This window comes from Dendropsophus ebraccatus, chromosome 10 (genome assembly GCF_027789765.1).
Source record: "Dendropsophus ebraccatus isolate aDenEbr1 chromosome 10, aDenEbr1.pat, whole genome shotgun sequence".
Lineage (NCBI taxonomy): Eukaryota > Metazoa > Chordata > Amphibia > Anura > Hylidae > Dendropsophus > Dendropsophus ebraccatus.
In genome coordinates, this window is record NC_091463.1 from 66,658,762 (window position 1) to 66,683,376 (window position 24,615).

At 45.8% G+C, this 24,615-nt stretch overlaps 1 protein-coding gene across 3 annotated transcripts in view; it reads left to right on the forward strand.

Moving 5' to 3' along the window:
- ATP11C (ATPase phospholipid transporting 11C) overlaps window positions 1–24,615 on the forward strand; it is a 113,124-nt gene that overhangs the window by 46,834 nt on the left and 41,675 nt on the right. For all 3 annotated transcript variants that reach the window (XM_069943085.1, XM_069943086.1, XM_069943087.1), the window contains exons 3-7: window positions 7,250–7,339; window positions 8,867–8,947; window positions 9,987–10,094; window positions 12,025–12,153; window positions 14,526–14,629. In XM_069943085.1, the coding sequence (XP_069799186.1) occupies window positions 7,250–7,339; window positions 8,867–8,947; window positions 9,987–10,094; window positions 12,025–12,153; window positions 14,526–14,629 (512 nt within the window). The remainder of the gene's footprint in view (window positions 1–7,249; window positions 7,340–8,866; window positions 8,948–9,986; window positions 10,095–12,024; window positions 12,154–14,525; window positions 14,630–24,615) is intronic.

Sequence of the window (24,615 nt, forward strand, 5' to 3'; positions counted from 1 at the left end):
GACAGAAGTCACACATCTCATGGCTTTATATACAGAGCATGAAGTTAGCAGCGATTTACAAGGTCTAGCGTCATGTTGGGGGTCTTGAACGTGACAATTCCTTTATAAAGAGGCTGAATATTTGCTCTCATACTAATCCATTCTGGTGTGATGAAACTCGACCTCTGCGTATTCTCATGTCTCTGTTCCTGAATTGAGTTACCAGGAAATTGTTAAGTTTTTTTTATTGTTTGTTTCCTGAATGCAAAATGAAGCCACTTTCCAAGTAGTCTGTAAGTCTATAGAGTCCTTTTACGTGGCCTCACACAGGGCCCTGCAATGACACAAATGAGCACTGATCATTGAGATCGGCCCTCATTTGCAGTGTCTTTACACGGCACGATTAATCAAGCAGCGGGGCCGCAGGAACCGTATGAGAATACTTCCTGCGGCCGTGGAAACTGACAACAGAAATATGCATATATCTCTGCTGTCAGTTTCCAGATCACACATGCAGTGCGTACTTACCCAGTGTGCTTCTGTATGATCCGGCATTCTGTTCTCCGGCTAATAATGTTTAATAATGCAGACAACAAGTGCACATGCTTATGGCCCCCAATAGGTCAAAGCTTGGCCCCCAAACAGAAATCCTTGGGGTTCCAGAGCTGTGTGGCTGCCATATGCAGCGGGTGAGCGGCTGTATCCTATATCAGATGCCATATGCAGCGGGTGAGCGGCTGTATCTTCAATTACATGCCATATGCAGCGGGGGAGCAGCTGTATCCTCTGTCACATGCAGCGGCTGAGTGGCTGTACCTTCTATCACATGCCATACAGTGTGTAGCGGGTGAGTGTCTGTATCTTCTATCACATGCACATGCCTATGGCCCCTAATAGGTCAAAGCTGGGCCAAACAGAAATCCTATGCCATATGCAGTGGGTGAGCAGCTGTATCTTGTATCACATGCCATATGCAGCGGGTGAGCAGCTGTATCTTGTATCACATGCCATATGCAGCGGGGGAGCGGCTGTATCTCCTATCACATGCCATATGCAGCGAGGGAGCAGCTGTATCTTGTATCACATGCCATATGCAGCGGGTGAGCGGCTGTATCTTATCACATGCCATATGCAGCGGGGGAGCGGCTGTATCTATATTCAGCGGGTCAGCAGCTGTGTCTTTTATCACATGCCGTATGCAGTGGGTGGGCGGCTCTACCTACTATCACATGCTATATGCAGCGGAGGAGCAGCTGTATCTTCTATCACATGCCATATGCAGCGGGTGAGCGGCTGTATCTTATATCACATGCCATATGCAGCGGGGGAGTGGCTGTATCTTATATCACATGCCATATGCAGCGGGGGAGCGGCTGTATCTTCTATCACATGCCATATGCAGCGGGTGAGCGGCTGTATCTTATATCACATGCCATATGCAGCGGGGGAGCGGCTGTATCTATATGCAGCGTGTGAGCGCCTGTATCTTGTATCACATGACATATGCAGCGGGTGAGCGGCTGTATCTTGTATCACATGCCATATGCAGCGGGGGAGCGGCTGTATCCTCTATCACATGCCATATGCAGTGGGGGAGCGGCTGTATCTCCTATCACATGCCATATGCAGCGGTTGAGCAGCTGTATCTTGTATCACATGCCATATACAGCGGGGGAGCGGCTGTATCTATATTCAGTGGGTGAGCAGCTGTATCTTGTATCACATGCCATATGCAGCGGGTGAACAGCTGTATCCTCTATCACATGCCATATGCAGCAGGGGAGCGGCTGTATCCTCTATCACATGCCATATGCAGCGGGGGAGTGGCTGTATCCTCTATCACATGCCATATGCAGCGGGGGAGTGGCTGTATCCTCTATCACATGCCATATGCAGCAGGGGAGTGGCTGTATCCTCTATCACATGCCATATACAGCGGGGGAGCGGCTGTATCTATATTCAGCGGGTGAGCAGCTGTATCTTGTATCACATGCCATATGCAGCAGGGGAGCGGCTGTATCCTCTATCACATGCCATATGCAGCGGGGGAGTGGCTGTATCCTCTATCACATGCCATATGCAGCGGGGGAGCGCTGTATCTTGTATCACATGCCATATGCAGCGGGGGAGCGGCTGTATCTTGTATCACATGCCATATGCAGCGGGTGAGTGGCTGTGTCTATATGCAGCAGGTTAGGAAAATGGGTGAGGAAATGTATAATTCCTGACCATCCTCTGTTACTAGTATCTCCCCATTCAGGATATATGTTCCTATACATCTTTATGTCCCGCATAGAGTTGAGGACATTACTAGTAAGTTATGCCGTAGTTCTTACATTTATTAGGGACCGTATTCCAGCAGACAATATAATGGTCTCCTTCTGGTATAGGAGGACTTAGAATAGGACTAATACATAATTCACCATGTGTCTACTAAACATGATTCATCATTTGCACAGACTCCTATTACTGGATGGGATAATTACAGGCGCACAATAGGTGAGCGCCAGACGCTTGTCTCTACTGCCTTTACTGTATTGTGCGGTGAACCAGGTTGGCGGCAGAGAGTACAGAACTTTCTGGGGCTATGATAGGAAACCTTTGTCGCTGAGGGATTTTGGCTTGTACTCTCAAAGCTGTCATCTACCTCGTAATATTCTGTCATTATGAACAGTTTTTATTGTTGACTCTTGTGAAAAGTCGCTGTGTGTATTGTGTGTTTTACTCTTCTTTAATAGCTTTTCAATAAACTTTATTCTACAAATTCTTCCTTTCATATAGCAGATAATTGTGGTTGACCAATAAGAAGAGGTTGGGAGTCGGCACTATCACACATGGCTACACATAGAGGCTCGAACACAAAGCTCTGGTGAATGCCAGAAGGGCGCAGCCTTTATAATGTGTAGGATCCGAAAATAACTAGCCACCTTTGGCTTCTAAAACTAAAAATTTAAAAACCAAGTAAAGTTTTGGTTGCCTGATATGTGTGATTAATGGGGAACTTCAGCAATCTTTTTTTTTTTCATATCAACTAATGTCAGACAATTATATAGATTTGTAATTTACTTCTGTTGTATTTTTTTTTTTCAGAAATCTGCCATTATTGGCATTCAAAAAGACTTTCCCCAGGTCCCCCCCTCCCTCCTCTCTCTCTTTCACTGCTCATTATCAGGAAATCTCGACTTTTTTACATCAGTCAGATCCTGACTGTGCTATGGAGAGGGGAGGAGGGAGATTAGTCGGCAGCAGAGAGCAGAGAACAAAGGATTACACATTGGGAGCTGTATGAAAGCCAGTATTCATAGGTCAGAGAGGTCAGTGCTGACTTCAGAGGAGATAGCCGGTGATGTAGCTGTAAATTAACTCTTTGTTGTCCTGTTTTGTTTCCTCGTCTCCCTCAACCCCTTCCCTCTCCATAAGAAAACCATGAAGACAGGGGAGAGCTTCAAACTGCTTTTTCATGATAAAAAATGCATTTTTCGGCTAATCCAATTACAAATTTTCTTAAAACCGCCTGTACTATTGATTTCTGCAAAGAAAATTTAAACAACAGTGACATGTTAAAATTCTCAAGTCACCCGTACTTATCAGCTGCTGTATGCCCTGAAGAAAGTGGTGTATTCGTTCTAGACTGACACAGTGCTCTCTGCTGCCACCTCTGTCCATGATAGGAACTGTGCAGAGAAGTAGTAAATTCCCATAGAAAATTCTCTACTCCTTTGGACAGTTCCTGACATGGACAGAGGTGGCAGCAGAGAGCACTGTGTCAGACTAGAAAGAAAGAATACACCACTTCCTGCAGGACATACAACAGCTGATATGTATGGGAAGACTTGAGATTTTTAAATAGAAGTAAATCACAAATCAATAGAACTTTCTGACACCAGTTGTTTTGAAAGACTATTTTTTCCCCCTCTGGAGTACCCACTTAAAGGAGAAGTCCGGCCAAAATTAATTTTTGATATGTTGTTACTTATGAAAAGTTATACAAATTTCTAATGTACATTAATTATGGGAAATGCACATATACTGCTATTTCCCTTAATTTAGTAGATCAGGAAGTGTTAGAAATATCTCTGAAGAAGTGACGTCACGACCCAGGGTGTAATTCCTATGGAGTGTCCAGCAGGGGGCGCTCTCTATATAGAAGTCTATGGGACTTTATTGTTTCTATGGGTTTCTATGTAATGTAATGTAATGTAATGTAATGTAGCGTACAGTGCTTTATTGAATGAATACATCTATGGAATACTTTGGGGAGCAAGTGTCCTTGCTCCCCAAAGTATTGCATAAATGTATTCATTCAATACATTCAATACACAGTAAGCCCGCCGACCCGCCGCATTTCCGCCGAATTTCCGCCGCATTCCCGCCACACGCTTATCCGCCGCATTCCCGCCGATCCGGACCATATACATTGAACTACAGCTCCCATCATCTGCTTCTAGTATGAACAGGTGATGGGAGCTGTAGTTGGGTAAGGCATATCACATGCCGCCGGGCGCAGGGGGGAGCCGCTCAGTACACAGGAGCGCTCCCCCCTCCTCCTCCTCCTTCCGGGATAACTTCCGCCTATACCAATGCTGAGTCCCTGCCTGGCCGCCGCTCTCCGCTCTCCCCCCCCATACATACCGGCCCCCGATGCATCCTGGTGTCCGCGCTGATGCCGGGAGCCGGTATATGAGAGCGGAGAGCGGCGGCCAGGCAGGGACTCAGCAGTGCTATAGGCGGAAGTTATCCCGGAAGGAGGAGGAGGAGGGGGGAGCGCTCCTGTGTACTGAGCGGCTCCCCCCTGCGCCCGGCGGCATGTCATATCCCTTACCCAGCTACAGCTCCCATCACCTGTTCATACTAGAAGCAGATGATGGGAGCTGTAGTTCAATGTATATGGTCCGGATCGGCGGGAATGCGGCGGATCGGCGGAAATTCGGCGGATCGGCGGGCTTACTGTGTATTGAATGTATTGAATGAATACATTTATGCAATACTTTGGGGAGCAAGGACACTTGCTCCCCAAAGTATTCCATAGATGTATTCATTCAATAAAGCACTGTACACTACATTACATTACATTACATTACATAGAAACCCATAGAAACAATAAAGTCCCATAGACTTCTATATAGAGAGCGCCCCCTGCTGGACACTCCATAGGAATTACACCCTGGGTCGTGACGTCACTTCTTCAGAGATATTTCTAACACTTCCTGATCTACTAAATTAAGGGAAATAGCAGTATATGTGCATTTCCCATAATTAATGTACATTAGAAATTTGTATAACTTTTCATAAGTAACAACATATCAAAAATTAATTTTGGCCGGACTTCTCCTTTAATGTTATTATAAAAAAAACACAGGCAGGGGTATTCCAATTTAAATCCACAATAGGGGATTAATGTGAGATCATGGAGGTTTGATTGCTGCCACCTGCGACCTCACCTATTCCTTTGACAAGACAAGAAATGTTGCCGTGAAGATGCCGTGCAGTGCAGGAAAAGTACCAGTGGCAGCAAACTCGTGTCTGGTGATCACATGGGGAAAATGTAGTTTACATGCAGTGAAAAAGCAGGGACAGGTGTAGTCACCGATGGCGATCTGGCTGTATTATTCAATGTAAATACTAGGGCACATTGGCAGACACTGAGATTACCATCTGGAGTCCTGTCCTATCAGATGGTACTGTTAACCCATAGTGTGTCTGCTCAGCATTACTCGGTGCCTGTGTTGAGCCTTTCCTCACTGTTTACATGCACTTGAGTGACAGAATAGATAAAATAGTATGGGTTAGTACTTTGTGTGAGTGCCTTGGTCCTTAAAAGCAAAGTGCATGAAATGGCATTATAAATGTGATGTCCAGGCTCCATCATATGAAGAAGAGATCAGCAGAAGAGTATGGCTATCTGACGTTGATGGCTTATAATGTGATACAGTAGACAGGGGAGCACTATTCTATAGACTGAAGTCCATCTAAAAGACCATCAGCTATATATAATAGTCAATGATGAACTATAAAAGATGTTCTATTTCACCACTGTGGGGGAAAATGTTATTAAAGTGTCACTGTCGTATTTTAATTTTTTGACAGAAATCAATAGTACAGGCGATTTTAAGAATCTTTGTAATTGTGTTTATTAGGCAAATATGCCATTATCCCGCCCTCCCTCTTCTCTCTCATTCACTGCTCATTATCAGGAAATCTCGACTCTTTTACATCAGTCAAGCCCTGTGAAGAGGGGAGGGAGGAGGGAGATTAGTCGCCAGCAGAGAGCAGAGAACAAAGGAGATTGTGAACTGGTGATTTAGCTGTAAATTAACTCTTTGTTGTCCTGTTTTGGTGCCTCATCTCCCTCCACCCCTCCCCTCTCCATAGAAAACAGGGGGGAGAGCCTTAAACTGCTTTTTCATTATAAAAATGCGTTTTTCGGCTAATAAACCCAATTACAAAGTTTCTTACAATCGCCTGTACTATTGATTTCATCGACACTTTAAAGATAACAGCACAGTGCCCAAGGTCGGAAGCAATTGGGAACATTTCAGAAGTTTTCATTACAATATTTAGGCAGCACCATACAGCATTCTAGTGTACCTGGTGTATAGTGTGATCACCTGTTGTATAGTGTCATCCATGTTTATCATTTTGCTTCATTGGTAATGCTGTATTAGAGATCGTCATTGTAGTGTATGTTTTGCTGCACTCATTGTTATGTGTGGTGGTGATGGCCTTTTCATTGCTGGGACCTGAAGTCAGGGCGCTCTGCGTCTTTTAGTTGTATGAAAATCACTTATCGCTGTAGTCCCTGTTGCCATTTTATTTTGTTGTCCACTGGACAACAATGAACAAGACTTTTCCACAATCCCACTTGCTTGTATGGTGGACCAGGAGACTGCAGTTGATCTGAGCATGTGTGACCACCTTATTGGGTGCCCTAAGACGGACATAACCAAGGAGAGCAGGTTAGGAAATTAAAGAAGCACATGGGGTATTATTAAGTATTTCTAACAGAACATTTTAAACATTCAATTTCACATTATTTACCAATTTAGATCTATTTACCTCAATAGGGAAACCCTTTTAAACAACAGTAGGAATGGGGAGAGCTTTTCTATTTCCTTCTCGGTAACCCCCATAGGCTTTAAGTTATTCTCAAAGTGATTTTTTTTTTTTCTTGTCTTTTTTGTTATATTAGCAACTTGTAAGTTGATCTGTTTGTAAATGTTGTAACCTTTAGTTTAGAGAGAACCTGACTTTTCTTCCTTCTTCTTTCCAGTACACAATATGGAACTTCATCCCCAAAAACCTGTTTGAGCAGTTTAGAAGAATTGCAAACTTTTACTTTCTCATCATATTTTTGGTACAGGTAAGTCACACATGGGAATTTTGTTAAAATTTGTAGACTACAAATAAAGTTGCCCCAGTACCAGCTTGAGGGATGCAATGCTGGAGATGTAACGGAACTTTCCTGGCCTCATCCAGCTCTCCCCTTTCCCCTGTAACTGGTACCATTCTACTCCTGGATTCCTTCCTATGGGCTTTGTTTTAGTCCTGAACCTCTGTGTAGAAAGATGACTACTCGAGGGATTTTCTTTCCGCTTTGATATCATGTTCTCCTCTGGCAGATTACTCTGGAGGCCTTGTAGCTGCTTTGTAGCAGGTATAGTAAAGTGGCCGATCCAAGCTACCAGCTAGATGAGTGCTGGGCACTTACCAATGTATACGGGAAGTTCTATATCTTACACAAATCTCAGGGGCTCTGTAGTGGCATAAGTCCCAATGTACACAACTTCCCTGACTGTCTGATCCTAAATAGATCTGTGTGTTTCTTTTCATGAAAATCGCAGCAAATTGTTTTCCCAGCTTTTACTAAGGAATTCAGAAACTGAATAAATGCATGAAAAAAATATGCTTCTATGATATTAATATGATTTCCGCCCATATATGCACACATACTGAGATCATTGGCATTATGTACCAGGTTCCTCACCCCTGCTCCTCTTACTCGCCATGTTTCATTGATATATCATATTAGTCAATGATGGGAAAGCCCTTTAAGTTTATTGCAGCATCTTTGTGTGTCAGCGATGGACGAGCCTTGAATTGACGAAATGGTGATTGAAATCTGCTAATAAATCTTCCACCAGAACACTGACATTGGTAGATGCTGACTTCACGCTTTAATGGCCTACATTAAACATTGCTAATTTAGCCATTAATTTGGAAGATTTTTATGCTTTTTTGATATGTAAGCTTAGACAACCAACAGTACAGACCTGAGGTATGTTCACAACAGCTGTGACCCCCCCCCCCCCCCCTAAAGATGCTGATCTGGGATGACATATTAACATATTCTGTTTTACAATTAGTTATAAACAACTATATAATGTGAATTGATAAAAATGCTATGTGTATTACTGTTGTACAAAGAAAACTTTCGTTTCCAGCAAGGGCAGAGTGTTTTATGATACGAGGTAGGAGCATTACATACTAGGGTGGAGCTCACTCAAGCCCTTTTCTATGGGGATTTGCAACTGCTCTGTCACTTCCTGACATGGACAGAGGTGGCAGCAGAGAACATTGTGTCAGACTGGAGAGAATACACTTCCTGCAGGACATACAGGAGCTGATAGTTTTTCTAATTAATTTAAAACAGAGTGTATTTCAATGGCTTAGTATTCTCAGATTAGTAGTTACATCACAGATTTCCATCAGTAGTAACAGATTATGCTCCTTATACGTAGCTGTTCTGGTTCAGGCTTGTCCCATAATTACATCTATCTATGACATTGTTGTGTCTGCGGCCGGTGAATGTGGTCACGTTTCTCCTTGGTTCTGTTTTTCTGCACTTGTGTAACCCTCTGATACAATGGCATTGTTGTCCTCTCCATAGGCGATTGTTGATACACCAACAAGCCCAGTAACAAGTGGCCTTCCTCTTTTCTTTGTAATCACAGTCACTGCTATCAAACAGGTAAGGAGCCAGAAACATCCGGAAATCTGTAAACACCCTGTGCATTCTATGATATTTTATGGGGATGTGTTTCCTAGACATTTTTTAATTATTAGAATAATATATATTTTTTCTGATAGGTGCCAGGGTGATGCCAAGAAAAGAAAAAGCATATTCTCCTATCATCTCTCCCCCACAGCGGCCATTTTGTCGGCTCCTGATTCCCACTGCTTTCTGGTTCCTGTGATGTGATCCCTGCAGGAAACGCCTCTCCTGCCAATCAGATGCTACATTGGTTACCCACCCCAGCCATTAACTGAGTGGGTAGCTACTGCAGAGATTACATGTCACTGGAACAAGGAAGCAGTGGTGAGTGGCAGGGACTGGAAACCATCATTATAACAGTTGGGGTGGATGGGTGTGCTTTCTTTTTTTTTTTTTTTTTTTTTTTCTTCCCCCCCCCCCCCCCTAATTTTCTGCTGCTGGAATACCCATTTAACCTCTGTGGGAGAGTGTTTTAGGCATGCTCTGTGACTTGTGCAGGAAAGGAGAGACAGTGAGCTGTGAGCACCTACTGTCGATGCAGGTCCCAGTGTTATTTCTATTGAGGTGGTACCTGTCCTTGTTATCCTGCCTGTGATAACAATAGGGTGACTGCTGACAGATAGCAAAAATGAAAACTATCTGTCTATTGGCATAGAGAATGAATGGAGCAGCGGCTGAGCGCGTATTCCGCGCTGAAACAGAAAATCAGAGCCCCATTGATTTGTATAGGCTTCCGCTAGCGGAAGAATGAAAATGTTAATTCTTCTGGCGGAAAGCGGATTAGTTCAGTGTGGAAATTCCACCGTGTGAACTGCAGAGCAGAATTTCCATTCAACACAATGGAAATAAGCTCTGCACCTATTTTAACGGCTGAATTTTCTGTGCTGATTCAGCGCAGAAATTCAGCTGCTTTTGCTCTGTGTGAACGAGCCCTAAGGGATGAACGGGTATTTATGGTAATCTGTGTCTATCCCTGAGACCTGCTTGTGAGAATATTTTGCCTTGCTTGCATTAGGGCTATGAAGACTGGCTGCGACATCGAGCGGACAATGAAGTCAATAAGAGCACGGTGTACATAATAGAAAATTCTAAACGGGTCAAGAAAGAGAGTGAGAAGATTAAGGTATTTTGTGTGATTTAACCAAATGCAGATAGGGTCTTGTTCACATCACATTTTAATGCACGTGTAGTGTGTACAGCTGGGAAACTCCTGACACATATGCAAAACAGGTTCAGAGTGTTTTATAAGCCTGAAGGAAGCTTAGAAAAGTCTTATGTGACACATGGTGCAATGGTGTCCAGTTAAAGAAAAAAGTTTGCTGAATGTAACTATCTAGTGGAGTTAGCCATAAAATAACAAAAAATGTAATTGTTTCCTTCTAATCAGCACCACAGCTGTCCCCAGCTTGCATGCAGTAATAAAGTCAACTTGAATAGAACTGAGTTGTAATACCTCACACAAACAGGAAGTAGTGCATTTGTCAGAAAAATAGAGAAGTAGGAATCTTTTTGTGATTCTAGGTATCCCTTTATGGAACAACTTTGGTAACATTATGGTGTAATAATTCAATTCCTTATTTTTATGCTAAATTATTAGGAGAAAGCTGCAAAAAACTTTAGTACTCGTGGAGCCCATTACCAAACCATATTATGCCTTGCATACAGCTGAGAAGAACATGCAGGAGAAGCATTGGCAACTGCTAGTCAGTAAGATTTGCTGAACCATCACATCTGGTAGCCGCCTTGTTCATTTTGGCAGTAGTTTCTCCACTGCGTTGTGGTGTTCTGTCCTGTTGTGCACCATCACAGCAGCACAAAAACAGTTAACAGTGTCAGAAATATAACTACCCATGGTCCAATACCAATAATACCTTTTTACTACTTTGATAGATTGCCTTCTACCCATGACCACAAAGGATATGTGTGCACACCTTTATATACCCACAAGCCAGCTTCTGACGTGTGACTCCCTTACTGAGTAACATCCTCCCAATGTCAAACGTAGGAAGTGGCCATAATAATGTGACTTGGCTGTGCCCTCCTCAATCCTGACGGATCCACTTCTGGCTCAAAAAATGCACCAAAACACAGTGTGTAACACCAGATTAGGGTATTTTCACATGGGCATAAGAAGATCTGTTTTGGCGCGGAAAGCTTTCAGATTTCTACAGAAGAAATGTCACTGTCCAAAACCATAAAAAGCATGTAAAAGAAGTCACATTTAGTCCTATGAGTGACTGATAGGGCTTTATAGTCAATACTTCTCCTACATGTCCTCTTTATTTGGTTGTCAGGCTCCTAAGCATCTGGACCTGCATATTGGGTGCTATAGGCGCTCACTAGTAGATGTGTATATATATAAAAAATCACAATGCTAAAGAATGGAATACATTGTTTGAGCCTGCCCTTTGTTCAGTAATGTATGCCGGGTTCATATATTATGTAATGTTGAATCAGAATTCCTATGCTCGGGGCATAACTGGCTGTAAAATTCTAAATGGGCAATTTTCTGCTGTCAGATTGCTAACATCGGTTTTGCTTTGGGGATACAAGTCCGCACCAAACCTACATTAGCATGGCTTGTTTCCCCCTTATGACACATTAAAAAGTGACTAAACTGAATACAATAGGCCCAGCTGCACTAAAGCTAGTTTATGAACGCAATACTGGGCCGTTTAAAAGGTGAAAAGCGAGACTACATTAAATCCGTCTTTGTTGATGGACTCCCGAAGAGATTTTCTAATAACATCGAATATTCATCCATAAATATGTCCTTGGGCCGTCTTAAGCTTTAAAGGTTGTGTTGAACTATTCTCTCTTATGAGGACAGGCCCGGTGAAAAGACGTACGGCTATTACTGCAAGGCGATCACTCAACTTCCAAGTCTGTCTTTGTATCCAGTGCCTGGAGGGATTCACATAACATCAGTCACACATAGACACTTTACTGCCCAAAGTACAGGAGAGCTGAACATACTCACTTTTATGGGGGAAGAATAAGCCATGTAGCTTTCCCTTTTGCCTTAAATGATTATTTTTTTAATTTCATTAAAGGTTGGCGACATTGTGGAAGTGAGAGACAACGAGACCTTTCCATGTGACCTTATCCTGCTGTCCTCCAGCTGTCCAGATGGAACCTGCACAGTCACTACAGCAAGTCTTGATGGGGAGTCTAACTTCAAGGTAAAAGTGACTTTAATTTGTCATTACCATAAGTCATTGGGCGGTCCTTTTCGTCTTGTCCTGGTTACTGCAGCCTCGATTGATGGCGCTTTCTGTGCTTGATAGATCCATCTCTATACCTAGGCTGGTGGGACTGCCATTGACTATTTGGGTTCATGCTGCTCAAACCACAAAGTGAAACCCAGATAGGCTTCCTCTTTACAGGCAGTTGTGTATTCATGAGAAGGCCCAGATTTACTAAGTATGTTGTCACCCATTCTGCGGGAAGGATTGCTTAAATCTGTTGTGACATGAATGTGCCACGTGACATGAATGTGCCAATATTTTGTGCACTATGTTGGCCTGAATAGCTTTCCAGTACTGTTCTCCTGAGCACTCTGTGATCCGGCAGAGCGGAGGAAAGAACTTATTCTTCCAGTCATGGGGAGCTGTTCTAGTCATAATGGTGCACCCCCTCCCATCCAGACAGTGCTGATTGACAGCCTGAGTGCAGGGTGAAGGCGCCATGCACAATGGCTAGAACAGGAAAGAAACAGGAAATGCTCTTTTGAAGGGACCTGTTGCTATATCATGTAGAGCAGGGCAGCTAGATAGATACACACACACACACACATATATATTATAGTCATGTAGGTGGTCACACTCAGAGATTAACATAAGTGTGCGTGTAGCCCAGAATGAGCAAATCAATGGTTTATGGTCTATTTATGACGGCCCGCTTACATATATGCACACCTCGAACACACTCGGGTTTTGTCTTAACCCAAACACTCTGCATTTGATTACCGGTTGGCCGTAGCCCTAAGGCTGCCTGTAAAACACGCACAGAGCCATAGGCAGTATCCATGTTTTCCAGGACTCCCTAGGGCTGCATCCAAGTTCCTTAGCCACCGGTAATCAAATGCAGAGCTTTTGGGTTCGGACAAACCTGAGCGTGTTCGAGGTTTGCTCATCTTTAATCCACCCTTTACACAGAGAGCTGTGAACCACAAAGTAGGAGCACATACATGACTACTTAGCCCAGGAGAGGTTTACATGAATAAATAACAAGTTATCCCGAACATTTCAATAACAAAACTATATATCTGTCTGCTCAGCCCCTCCTGCTCTATACCATTATGCCTGCAGATTGTACTGCATGATCAGTGTGACGGTATTCCAACATAAAACTTGCACAAAGATAGGGGACATATCGGCATGTGACCTGCAGCTCTAGTTATTCTCTATGGAGCTGCCGGAAAGAGCCCAGTGCTGTAGTCAACTCTCTCCGGTGGAGAGAATGACTAGAGCTGCGGGTCATATGCCGGGGGGAGAGACAGAAGTCAGAACCCGTTCAATCTCTTACTTGTCCTGTGAATAGGGGAAAAGTTACTTTTATGTTCAAATCCCCCTTTAAGCAGTTTCATGATAATTATAGCCTCCTATCTGCTCAGGAACATTAGGCTGACAATGTATTCAGCCCGAGCAGCTAGTACTACTTATATCTATAAATGCCAATTCCCTATGCAGTTGGAACATAAATATATGTATTGTGGCCATAAGGGGGTTAAGATTCACAATCATTTAAGAGAGGGGAAAGAAAAGTGAATATTTTTTTGCCAAGTCCCACTAAAGGTCAGTGAGTTACCAGGCAACTCAGTAGTGTCCAATTCATCAGCCCTGCAGTCAGTCATCCCTCTGCAGAGCGGTACATTGCGGCTCTCCGTGGCAGTAACCTGAATAATGACGGCACATTGGGAAAGAAAAAAAAAATTGGCAACCATAATAATTTTGATCTGCAGACGGCTCTATAAATAGCCGGAGGCTTAGTGCTCGGTTTTAGCGGCTTTTCTATCAATGATGGTAATGAGGAGGTGGATTCTAAAGATAGTCCACGAGGCCCAAGACGTTGCTTATGTTACATATATAGGCCATGTTCACACAACGCATGTTTTGTTTAAATCATGTCCGTTGTTACAATTTGCAACAACGGCCGTGATTTACACATAACATTTGTTGTATTGTGAATGAATGGTATCCCGGCCATAGCATACACATAGTATACCCTGCGGCCGTGATTGCATCCAGCCGCATGGAAAACTGACATGTCAGTTTTCTGCGGCGGCTGTTCATTGAATAGCAGCCGCAGAGCATGTCAGTGCACACAATGGAGCGTGCGTCTCCGGTCGCTCGCTCCATTGTGTGGAGCAGGGAATTCGGATGCGGGTGCACACAGGTGTGCCCGCATCTGAATTCATCAGGAATAAAGATCATCCGGCTAGTACTGCAGTAGCGGCCAGATGATCTTTATTTCTGATAAATTCGGATGATCTTCAGTAATTTGTATTTGATGGTTGTATACATGCTCTTACGTCTCTCCTGTTTTATCGTAGACATATTACGCTGTACGGGACACATCTGATTTGTGCAGCGCTGAAGCAGTGGACACTCTCACAGCCACCATTGAATGTGAACAGCCGCAGCCTGACCTTTACAAGTAAGAGCCTATCCCTGCATTTATCACTAATATCCATGCTCAGAGCACTTTCCTGCACACATATGGATCACTTCATCATTTATTTATACATTCTACACCAATAGACTTCTAACAGTAATGCCTCACTGTAGAACTGGCTCAAGAAGCTAGAAAATGGGCAGTGCCAGTAAGTGCCAGGGTACGTTCTTATCCTGTGAGTTAGGAGCCGCTCTGACAGCTCAAACTGCAGTTATATTACACTGATCAGTATTATTTCCTATGTAATGCACATTGAGGGAGATTTAGTATTCCAAATGCACTTTTTTGCCTTGAATTCAACAGCAGACACCAACATTTTGGCACAGAGTAAAAGAGCTAATAGCTAGTATAAAGTTAGTGGCATTTTGTGCAGAAAACACAACTTTTATAAAGAAATAAGTCAGTAGAGACTCAACAGACAACAATTTTTCATGTTCTTTTTTTTTTACGTTCATCATGAGAAATCCTGGCTACAAAAGGAATAAATCACTTGGAAAATGAACCGAAAAACACATGTGCCAAAACACACTATTTTGGAAAAGTGCCATAAAACAGCACTCCAAAACATCCATAAAGCACAAGAAAAAAATCATTGGCATTTATATGTCTATAAAAGCAACAGCAAAAGTGTGTGTGAGCGTGTGTGTGTGTGTGTGTGTGTGTGTGTGTGTGTGTGTGTGTGAGAACTTAAAGGGGTTATCCATGGCTACTTTTTTCCAGAGATGGCATGATTCTTGTCTCCAGTTCTGGTGTGGTTTGCAGTTAAGCTCCATTCCTTTCAATGAGTTGCAAAACCCCATCCAGACTGCAGACAAGAGTCATGCTGTTTTTGGGAGAAAGTGGACATTTTTTTTAAGGCTGGATAACCCCTTTGAAGGGGTTGTCCGGTATAAAACAAGGCAGCATGCCTCTTCCCGCTCTGTGTAAGAAAGAGTCGGGCTCCATAGACTTACATTATGAGGCTTACTATTTTTTTCCTAACAGATAGCAGAACCGGACCACGTTGCAGCACAATCTCCTCTGCTCATTCTCCCGATCGGTACAGGTCTAAACACTCAAACCCAAGCCGATCTAAACTTTTGACGTGTCTCTATGACATGGCAAAATTTTTTACAAAGGACAGTGACACTTTAAAAGTTGTCATTAAAATCAAATGATAACATTTTGTCATGCAAGAATTTTACAGGAAGTGACGTGTGTGTATGTGTTGTCTCATTCACCTGAAGTGCACAGTGAACCTGCTGTTCATGATTTATCTTGCCACTCTCTCCTATTGTCTGTAGAAAGATTAATATGCCATCTCCCAGGTTAAACCGTGTGATATTTGCATGGTTTTAAAAGCATGCTACACCATGGGCAGAACATGTGAAACCAGACTAGCACTCCACCACAGCTTACTTTTGGTGGCACATTTTAAAAACCCACCAGCATATATACAGCCAAATACCCATGCAGGAATCTAAGGAATCCTAACCAGATGAATGCTAAAAAAAACATGGGTTTGTCTGTAATTCTATAAGCAGGCACATTATCCTGGTGTATATACTGGCAGCGCAGCAACATATGTGGTGTGAATTTAGCTTTACACTCCTTATTCAGCACCTTGGAAGAGAAGTAAAGCTCAGTCACCTTTGCTTACTTGTATATACAGCTCTGCTGACACATCCGTCTCAGAACATGCTTGTATTCCCCATGAAATAACAGTGCTGAAGCATCTCGTCTTATAACGCTGCAATTTGTCCCTTCTATGTTATGCCTCCTATGTGTGAGCGAATGTCCCTGAAGTCTGTCCTTACAGAGAGTATTGTACATAAGCGGCCCATCTCTCTGTATAATCAGGGGCTGATCCTTTCACTTGGCCTGATCAGGGCCGTTTTAATACATTGGTGGGCCCAGTGCACAGCCCTCAAGAGTGGGCCCCCCCTTCCCTTTCGGCACATTGTATAATGTACTGAATTTGCCCCCACACTGTATCAAGAGCCCCAATACATACAGTAGTTACCTTATAACACTATTTCCACCATACAGTGATTACATATTACATAAAAACTGCACTGAACAAAACAGAAAGATATCACCAATGATACCATTACATAATACCGCCACATCATGACCCCTAACACTACAACCCTATAACAGAGTGCAGTTACATCCAGTGACTCACCGGGGGCGTCTTCTCCGATCAGAGTCTGTCACCTTTTCTTTTTCTCTCCATCCAGCCTGGGCCACCTTGAAGTCTTCTCCTGGCTGTGAATCTTCTCTCCAGAATCTGCCAGACAAATATTTTAGGCTCCAACACATACAGTAGTTAGGTCCCTTGTACCCCTATACAGTAGTTACACCCCTCTGTACCCCTACATAGTTACACCCCTCTGTGCCTCCATAGTTTTAAGGTGTCCCTGTAGTATATAGCCCCTCATGTGCTCCTCCAGTTATATACAGCCCTCCAGTGCGCTCCCCCATTAGTATATAGCCCCCCTGTGCACTCTCCCCAGTAGTATATAACCCTCCCTGTGCTCTCCCACAATAGTATATAGCCCCCCTGTGCTCTCCCACAATAGTATATAGCCCCCCTGTGCTCTCCCACAATAGTATATAGCCCCCCTGTGCTCTCCAATAGTATATAGACCCCTATGCTCTCCCACAATAGTATATAGCCCCCCTGTGCTCTCCCCCAATAGTATATAGCCCCCCTGTGCTCCCCCCAATAGTATATAGCCCCCTGTGCTCTCCCCAATAGTATATAGCCCCCCTGTGCTCTCCATAATATATAGCCCCCCTGTGCTCTCCCCCATAGTATATAGACCCCTGTGCTCTCCCACAATAGTATATAGCCCCCCTGTGCTCTCCCACAATAGTATATAGCCCCCCTGTGCTCTCCCCCAATAGTATATAGCCCCCCTGTGCTCTCCAATAGTATATAGACCCCTATGCTCTCCCACAATAGTATATAGCCCCCCTGTGCTCTCCCCCAATAGTATATAGCCCCCCTGTGCTCTCCCCCATAGTATATAGACCCCTGTGCTCCTCAATAGTATATAGCTCCCTGTGCTCCCCAATAGTATATAGCTCCCCTGTGCTCCCCAGTAGTATATAGCCCCCTGTGCTCCCCAGTAGTATATAGCTCCCCTGTGCTCCCCAGTAGTATATAGACCCCCTGTGCTCTCCCCCATAGTATATAGACCCCTGTGCTCTCCCACAATAGTATATAGCCCCCCTGTGCTCTCCCCCAATAGTATATAGCCCCCCTGTGCTCTCCCCCAATAGTATATAGCCCCCCTGTGCTCTCCAATAGTATATAGACTAGGGATGCACGATGCACCGAAATATCGATACTACTATCGATATTTCGGGCCAAAAAACGATTCGGTACCAGGATTTCCTGGTATCGATACTTTATATTAAGCTGCCTAATAACGCAGCTTAATATAAAGTATAGAGCAGTGAACATGGCCGGCGGCTAGCTAAGCGCCGGCCATGTTCTCTGTGTGCTGCCCTCTGCCCCCTGGCGTCACTTCCTCCTCCTCCGCCCGCCCCTTCCTCCGCTCACTGCAGGGAGAAGTTATAGCCGGCACACAGCGATCGCATGTGCCGGCTATATAACTGTGCAGATGCCGCTGTCACAACTGACAGCGGCCTCTGACCCATCCTGAGCCTCTCCAGAAGCAGTGGGGGTCGGCTACTATGTGTAACAGACCCCCCGCTGCTAATGACCTGCAGCCCGTCACATCTCAGCCTCCTGTCCCCCTGTCATGCAGCCGTCCATCTGCAGAGCTGTTCCTATGCATATTCATGTGTGCACACTCTCGGTGGCTGCGCTTCCTGACCGGCCTGAGTGTGCACACATGAATATGCACGGAGGAACGGAGACCTGACAGCTGGGAGCTTCCCGGAGCTGAGGGGAGGGGGATTTGTAAAGGGAGCTAATTTAAGGTGGAACAGACCGCCTGAATCTTGGCCAGCAGCAAAGGTTAATCTTCCTGCTGGCCGAGGTTCAGGCTGTCTGTTCCACCTTAAACTCCCTTTACAAATCCCCCCTCCCCTCTGCTTTGACAAGCCTCATGCTTTGAGTGGTACCGCAGTGAGTGAGAGCAGGGGATGTGTGCAGACATTGCAAACATCCCTGCCCTCTGGTGTGCCCCCCCCCCACATTCCTGCCCTCTGGTGTGCCCCCCCCCACATCCCTGCCCTCTAGTGTGCCCCCCCCCCCACATCCCTGCCCTCTGGTGTGCCCCCCCCCCACATCCCTGCCCTCTGGTGTGCCCCCCACATCCCTGCCCTCTGGTGTGCCCCCCACATCCCTGCCCTCTGGTGTGCCCCCCCCCACATCCCTGCCCTCTGGTGTGCCCCCCCCCCCACATCCCTGCCCTCTAGTGTGCCCCTAACATTCCTGCCCTTAAACCCCTGCCCTCTGACAGGAACTGACCTGCCAGGCAGAGTAACCCTCTCTTGTCTGTCCAGACCTGGCAGCCTTCACCAGCTCCCTGCAGTGTGGGGGTTGTAGTCTGTACTCAGTGGCGGATTAAATGTACCCTGGGCCCTGGACTGTTCACCCAACCTGGATCCCCCCCGTCAATCTGCCCACTACTGCCCCCCCCCCCATGCTGTCCCCAATAAACACAATGTTTGGTCCCTTGCTGCACAGAGGATGTCAGGAGAGGAGGGGGCTGATCTTATAGGGGAGGTCACAGCAGCACAGAGGATGTCAGGAGAGGAGGGGGCTGATCTTATAGGGGAGGTCACAGCGTCACAGCAGCACAGAGAATGTCAGGAGAGGAGGGGGCTGATCTTATAGGGAGGTCACAGCAGCACAGAGGATGTCAAGAGAGGAGGGGGCTGATCTTATAGGAGAGGTCACAGCAGCACAAAGAATGTCAGGAGATGAGGGTGCTGATCTTATAGGGGAGGTCACAGCAGCACAGAGGATGTCAGGAGAGGAGTGTGCTGATCGATAGGGGAGGTCACAGCAGCACAGAGGATGTCAGGAGAGGAGTGTGCTGATCGATAGAGGAGGTCACAGCAGCACAGAGGATGTCAGGAGAGGAGGGGTCTGATCTTATAGGGGAGGTCCCAGCAGCACAGAGGATGTCAGGAGAGGAGGGTGGTGATCTATAGGGGAGGTCACAGCAGCACAGAGGATGTCAGGAGAGGAAGGAGTGTGCTGATCTTATGAGAGGTCACAGCAGCACAGAGGATGTCAGGAAAGGAGTGTGCTGATCTATAGAGGAGGTCACAGCAGCACAGAGGATGTCAGGAGAGGAGTGTGCTGATCTATGGGGAGGTCACAGCAGCACAGAGGATGTCAGGAGAGGAGTGTGCTGATCTATGGGGAGGTCACAGCAGCACAGAGGATGTCAGGAGAGGAGGGTGCTGATCTATGGGGAGGTCACAGCAGCACAGAGGATGTCAGGAGAGGAGTGTGCTGATCTATGGGGAGGTCACAGCAGCACAGAGGATGTCAGGAGAGGAGTGTGCTGATCTATAGGGGACGTCACAACAGCACAGAGGATGTCAGGAAAGGAGTGTGCTGATCTATAGAGGAGGTCACAGCAGCACAGAGGATGTCAGGAGAGGAGGGGGCTGATCTTATAGGGGAGGACACAGCAGCACAGAGGATGTCAGGAGAGGAGGGTGCTGATCTATAGGGGACGTCACAACAGCACAGAGGATGTCAGGAAAGGAGTGTGCTGATCGATAGAGGAGGTCACAGCAGCACAGAGGATGTCAGGAGAGGAGGGGTCTGATCTTATAGGGGAGGTCCCAGCGTCCCAGCAGCACAGAGGATGTCAGGAGAGGAGGGTGGTGATCTATAGGGGAGGTCACAGCAGCACAGAGGATGTCAGGAGAGGAAGGAGTGTGCTGATCTTATGAGAGGTCACAGCAGCACAGAGGATGTCAGGAAAGGAGTGTGCTGATCTATAGAGGAGGTCACAGCAGCACAGAGGATGTCAGGAGAGGAGTGTGCTGATCTATGGGGAGGTCACAGCAGCACAGAGGATGTCAGGAGAGGAGTGTGCTGATCTATAGGGGACGTCACAACAGCACAGAGGATGTCAGGAGAGGAGGGTGCTGATCTTATAAGGGGGGGGTTGTATTTTTTTTCGAGGTATCGAACTGGTATTGAGTATCGAACTAAAAAATCAAGTATTGGTATCGAACTCAAAATTCTGGTATCGTGACATCACTAATATAGACCCCTATGCTCTCCCACAATAGTATATAGCCCCCCTGTGCTCTCCCCCAATAGTATATAGCCCCCCTGTTCTCTCCCCCATAGTATATAGACCCCTGTGCTCCTCAATAGCATATAGCTTCCTGTGCTCCCCAATAGTATATAGCTCCCCTGTGCTCCCCAGTAGTATATAGCTCCCCTGTGCTCCCCAGTAGTATATAGCCCCCCTGTGCTCTCCATAATATATAGCCCCCCTGTGCTCTCCCCCATAGTATATAGACCCCTGTGCTCCTCAATAGTATATAGCTCCCTGTGCTCCCCAATAGTATATAGCTCCCCTGTGCTCCCCAATAGTATATAGCCCCCTGTGCTCCCCAATAGTATATAGCTCCCCTGTGCTCCCCCATAGTATATAGCCCCTGTGCTCCCCAGTAGTATATAGTCCCCTGTGCTCCCCAATAGTATATAGCTCCCCTGTGCTCCCCCATAGTATATAGCCCCCTGTGCTCCCCAGTAGTATATAGTCCCCTGTGCTTCCCAGTAGTATATAGCTCCCCATGTGCTCCCCAGTAGTATATAGCTCCCCTGTGCTCCCCAGTAGTATATAGCTCCCCTGTGCTCCCCCATAGTATATAGCTTCCCTGTGCTCCCCATAGTATATAGGCCCCTGTGCTCCCCAGTAGTATATAGTCCCCTGTGCTCCCCCATAGTATATAGCTCCTCTGTGCTCCCCCATAGTATATAGACCCCTGTGCTCCCCAATAGTATATAGCCCCCTGTGCTCCCCCATAGTATATAGCCCCCCTGTGCTCCCCCATAGTATATAGCTCCCCTGTGCTCCCCCATAGTATATAGCTCCCCCATAGTATATAGCTCCCCTGTGCTCCCCCATAGTATATAGCTCCCCTGTGCTCCCCCATAGTATATAGCTCCCCTGTGCTCCCCCATAGTATATAGCTCCCCTGTGCTCCCCCATAGTATATAGCTCCCTGTGCTCCCCAGTAGTATATAGCCCCCTGTGCTCCCCAGTAGTATATAGCCCCCTGTGCTCCCCAGTAGTATATAGCCCCCTGTGCTCCCCCATAGTATATAGCCCCCTGTGCCCCCCATAGTATATAGCCCCCTGTGCCCCCCATAGTATATAGCCCCCTGTGCTCCCCCATAGTATATAGCCCCCTGTGCTCCCCCATAGTATATAGCTCCCTGTGCTCCCCCATAGTATATTGCCCCCCTGTGCTCCCCCATAGTATATAGCCCCCTGTCCTCCCCCATAGTATATAGCCCCCTGTCCTCCCCCATAGTATATAGCCCTCTGTGCCCCCCCCCCCATAGTATATAGCTCCCCCTCCCATATAACATTGAAAAAAACAAACACTTACTCACCTAGGTCCTCGCGTTCCTCTTCTCTTCTCTCTTGTGGCCGCACTTCCTGCAGTCACAAGAGGCTGCACTCCCCTTACCCTCGCGCCGACGCTCCAGTGACGTCGGGCGCTAGAGGGAGAGTGCGGCCTCTTGTGACCGCAGGAAGTGCGGCCACAAGAGTGACTAACAGGGAGGGAGCCAATCGCTCTCTCTCTGTCAGTGTCGCTGCTGCTGCAGCGCTGAAGCGCCGCAGCAGCAGCGGACGGGGGCAGCGGCGAACGCCGGGGGGGCCCTGCAGGGGGCGCCATGGAGGGGTAAGTAGATTACCCATCCATGGCGCTCCCCCCTGACAGGCTGGTGGCCGCAGCGCTGTGCGACCGCATTGGTCGCACATAGCAACGGCCGGCCTGCTCGGGGGGGCCCCTTTAACCAGTGGGCCCGGTGCACGTGCACCATGTGCCCTCTGGTTAAAGCGGCCCTGGGCCTGATGATAGGGAACACTCACTCATTTATCAGTCCATATAAAAGGTCTTAAAGGTGGATGTCGCAGTGTAAAGTTCCAAGGTTAGTTTTGTGTAGGGAGTGTAACCATTTACTAAAACAGACATGTCAGGATAGCTGGCAGCGTCACATCTGGCTGACCATGGGAAGATGTCTACAAGAGAGAAGCAGCCTGTTTTTTCTATAAAGACATTATTTATTTAGGTTTCGGCATCCCTCTGTTGGCGCCCTGGTTTCCATCCCAATGCCGAATCATTAGTCATCCAGATTTTCTGTAAGAGATTACTAGACTGTAGCCTAAAGGGTTTAATTAGGATTCCAGTCTTAATTAAAAGAACTGGAGCCTTCAATTAAACGGTTTCTGGGATTTCTAATTACAAAATCTTCTGCTTTTCTGACGATTTAGGGCGTCACTTGTGGAGGAATCTCGGCATCAGAAATGGGATGATTTATTTCTCCATAGTGACAAACACAGCAACATAGTCCTCATTCTGTTTAATCGCACAGCTGTATGTAAACAGATCTCCACCGATTGTCTGTACGCTGTGATTACTATGTGACAATATCGATATAACAGATATAACAAATATGTCAAATATCATAGCTTTAAATCATTTATATAAGATGTTTAATTTCCTCAGGGGTGTAAGCATTAAATGCTGGAGCTCATTGTCTTAGGGTAAGGTCATCTGTAGCAGCAGACCGCACCAACTAGAGAGTTTACCAGGAGCTGGTACAGTATCAGATATGCTTCTTCTGAAAGCTGTAGTGAAGGGGGTGTCAAACCTGCGACCCTCCAGCTGTTGCCAAATTACAATTCTCATCAAGCCTGGACGGATAAAGCTTTGCCTGTCCAGGCATGATTGGAATTGTAGCTTTGCAATGGCTAAAGAAGCCGTGAGTTTGACACCTCTGCGGTAGTGAAGAACAATTCTCATTGCAGGACCACCACTGCTTTATTTGTCCCTAAGAATTTGTTTAGGAAAAATCTATAGTTTTTTGAGCTAAAGCGAGAAGTGGATTGGAAATGAGTAGACAATATAAAGGACTAGTTCTCCTTTCTAATGGATCTGCTCATGTCTTTGGCTTTAAAAAAAACGAAAAAAACTGCAGTGATAGTTTTGCAAAAAACATTGTGTGACAAACCAGTCTTAGGGTGCCCCCAGACCACTGAAATGCAAAAATGCTCCATTTTGTTTTCTTTATCTCCATGCTCACTGGCATTGCCCTGTGTTCAGCCCCCTCTATTATATCACACGTGGCTTAGTGGTTCTTGGTGTGCAACCTTTTCAGGTTGACTGTGGGGATAAGGGCAGCAAGTACTTACATGCCCTATCTAGCTAAAGCACCAGTTTATCAGGGTAAAATGCTTACTGAATGTGCCGCTAAGGGTTAAGGAGTATCTCCGCGATAACGTCAAATCACAGTACCGTGCACTGCACATACCGTAACACAGTGGCTGATAAGCTGCTAGTAAACATTGGTGGTGTAGATAGCATGTAAGACACAATAAGTAGGAAGGGCACAGTACAAAATAAGTCACTGGGTGAGACAGAAGCCTCACCTAGAAAACTATACAGGAAAGAACACCCACAGTGATCCAAAGAGTACCGGACCAGAAGGGGTTACTCTTGCTGCATTTATGCTGCAGTCACCTTATGTGTGGTCTATAATCCTGAGCCAGCCCGAAAACTCTTACTCTTCCATTTCAGTCAAAGGCTGGCTTTACATTTGTGAGTGTCCTGTCACAGTGACAGCTTGTCACTTTGTCACTCATAAGCAGTGGTGTCTTTAAATTGCACATGCAAAATCAAAAATGCTTTTTTATTTCTCGCCCTTCTTTTAACATCATGCAGACCTTCCTAACAGGTCTGATTTCTTGTCTTTGGAAAGAATACACCACCTCCTGCAGGACATACAGCAGATGACAAGT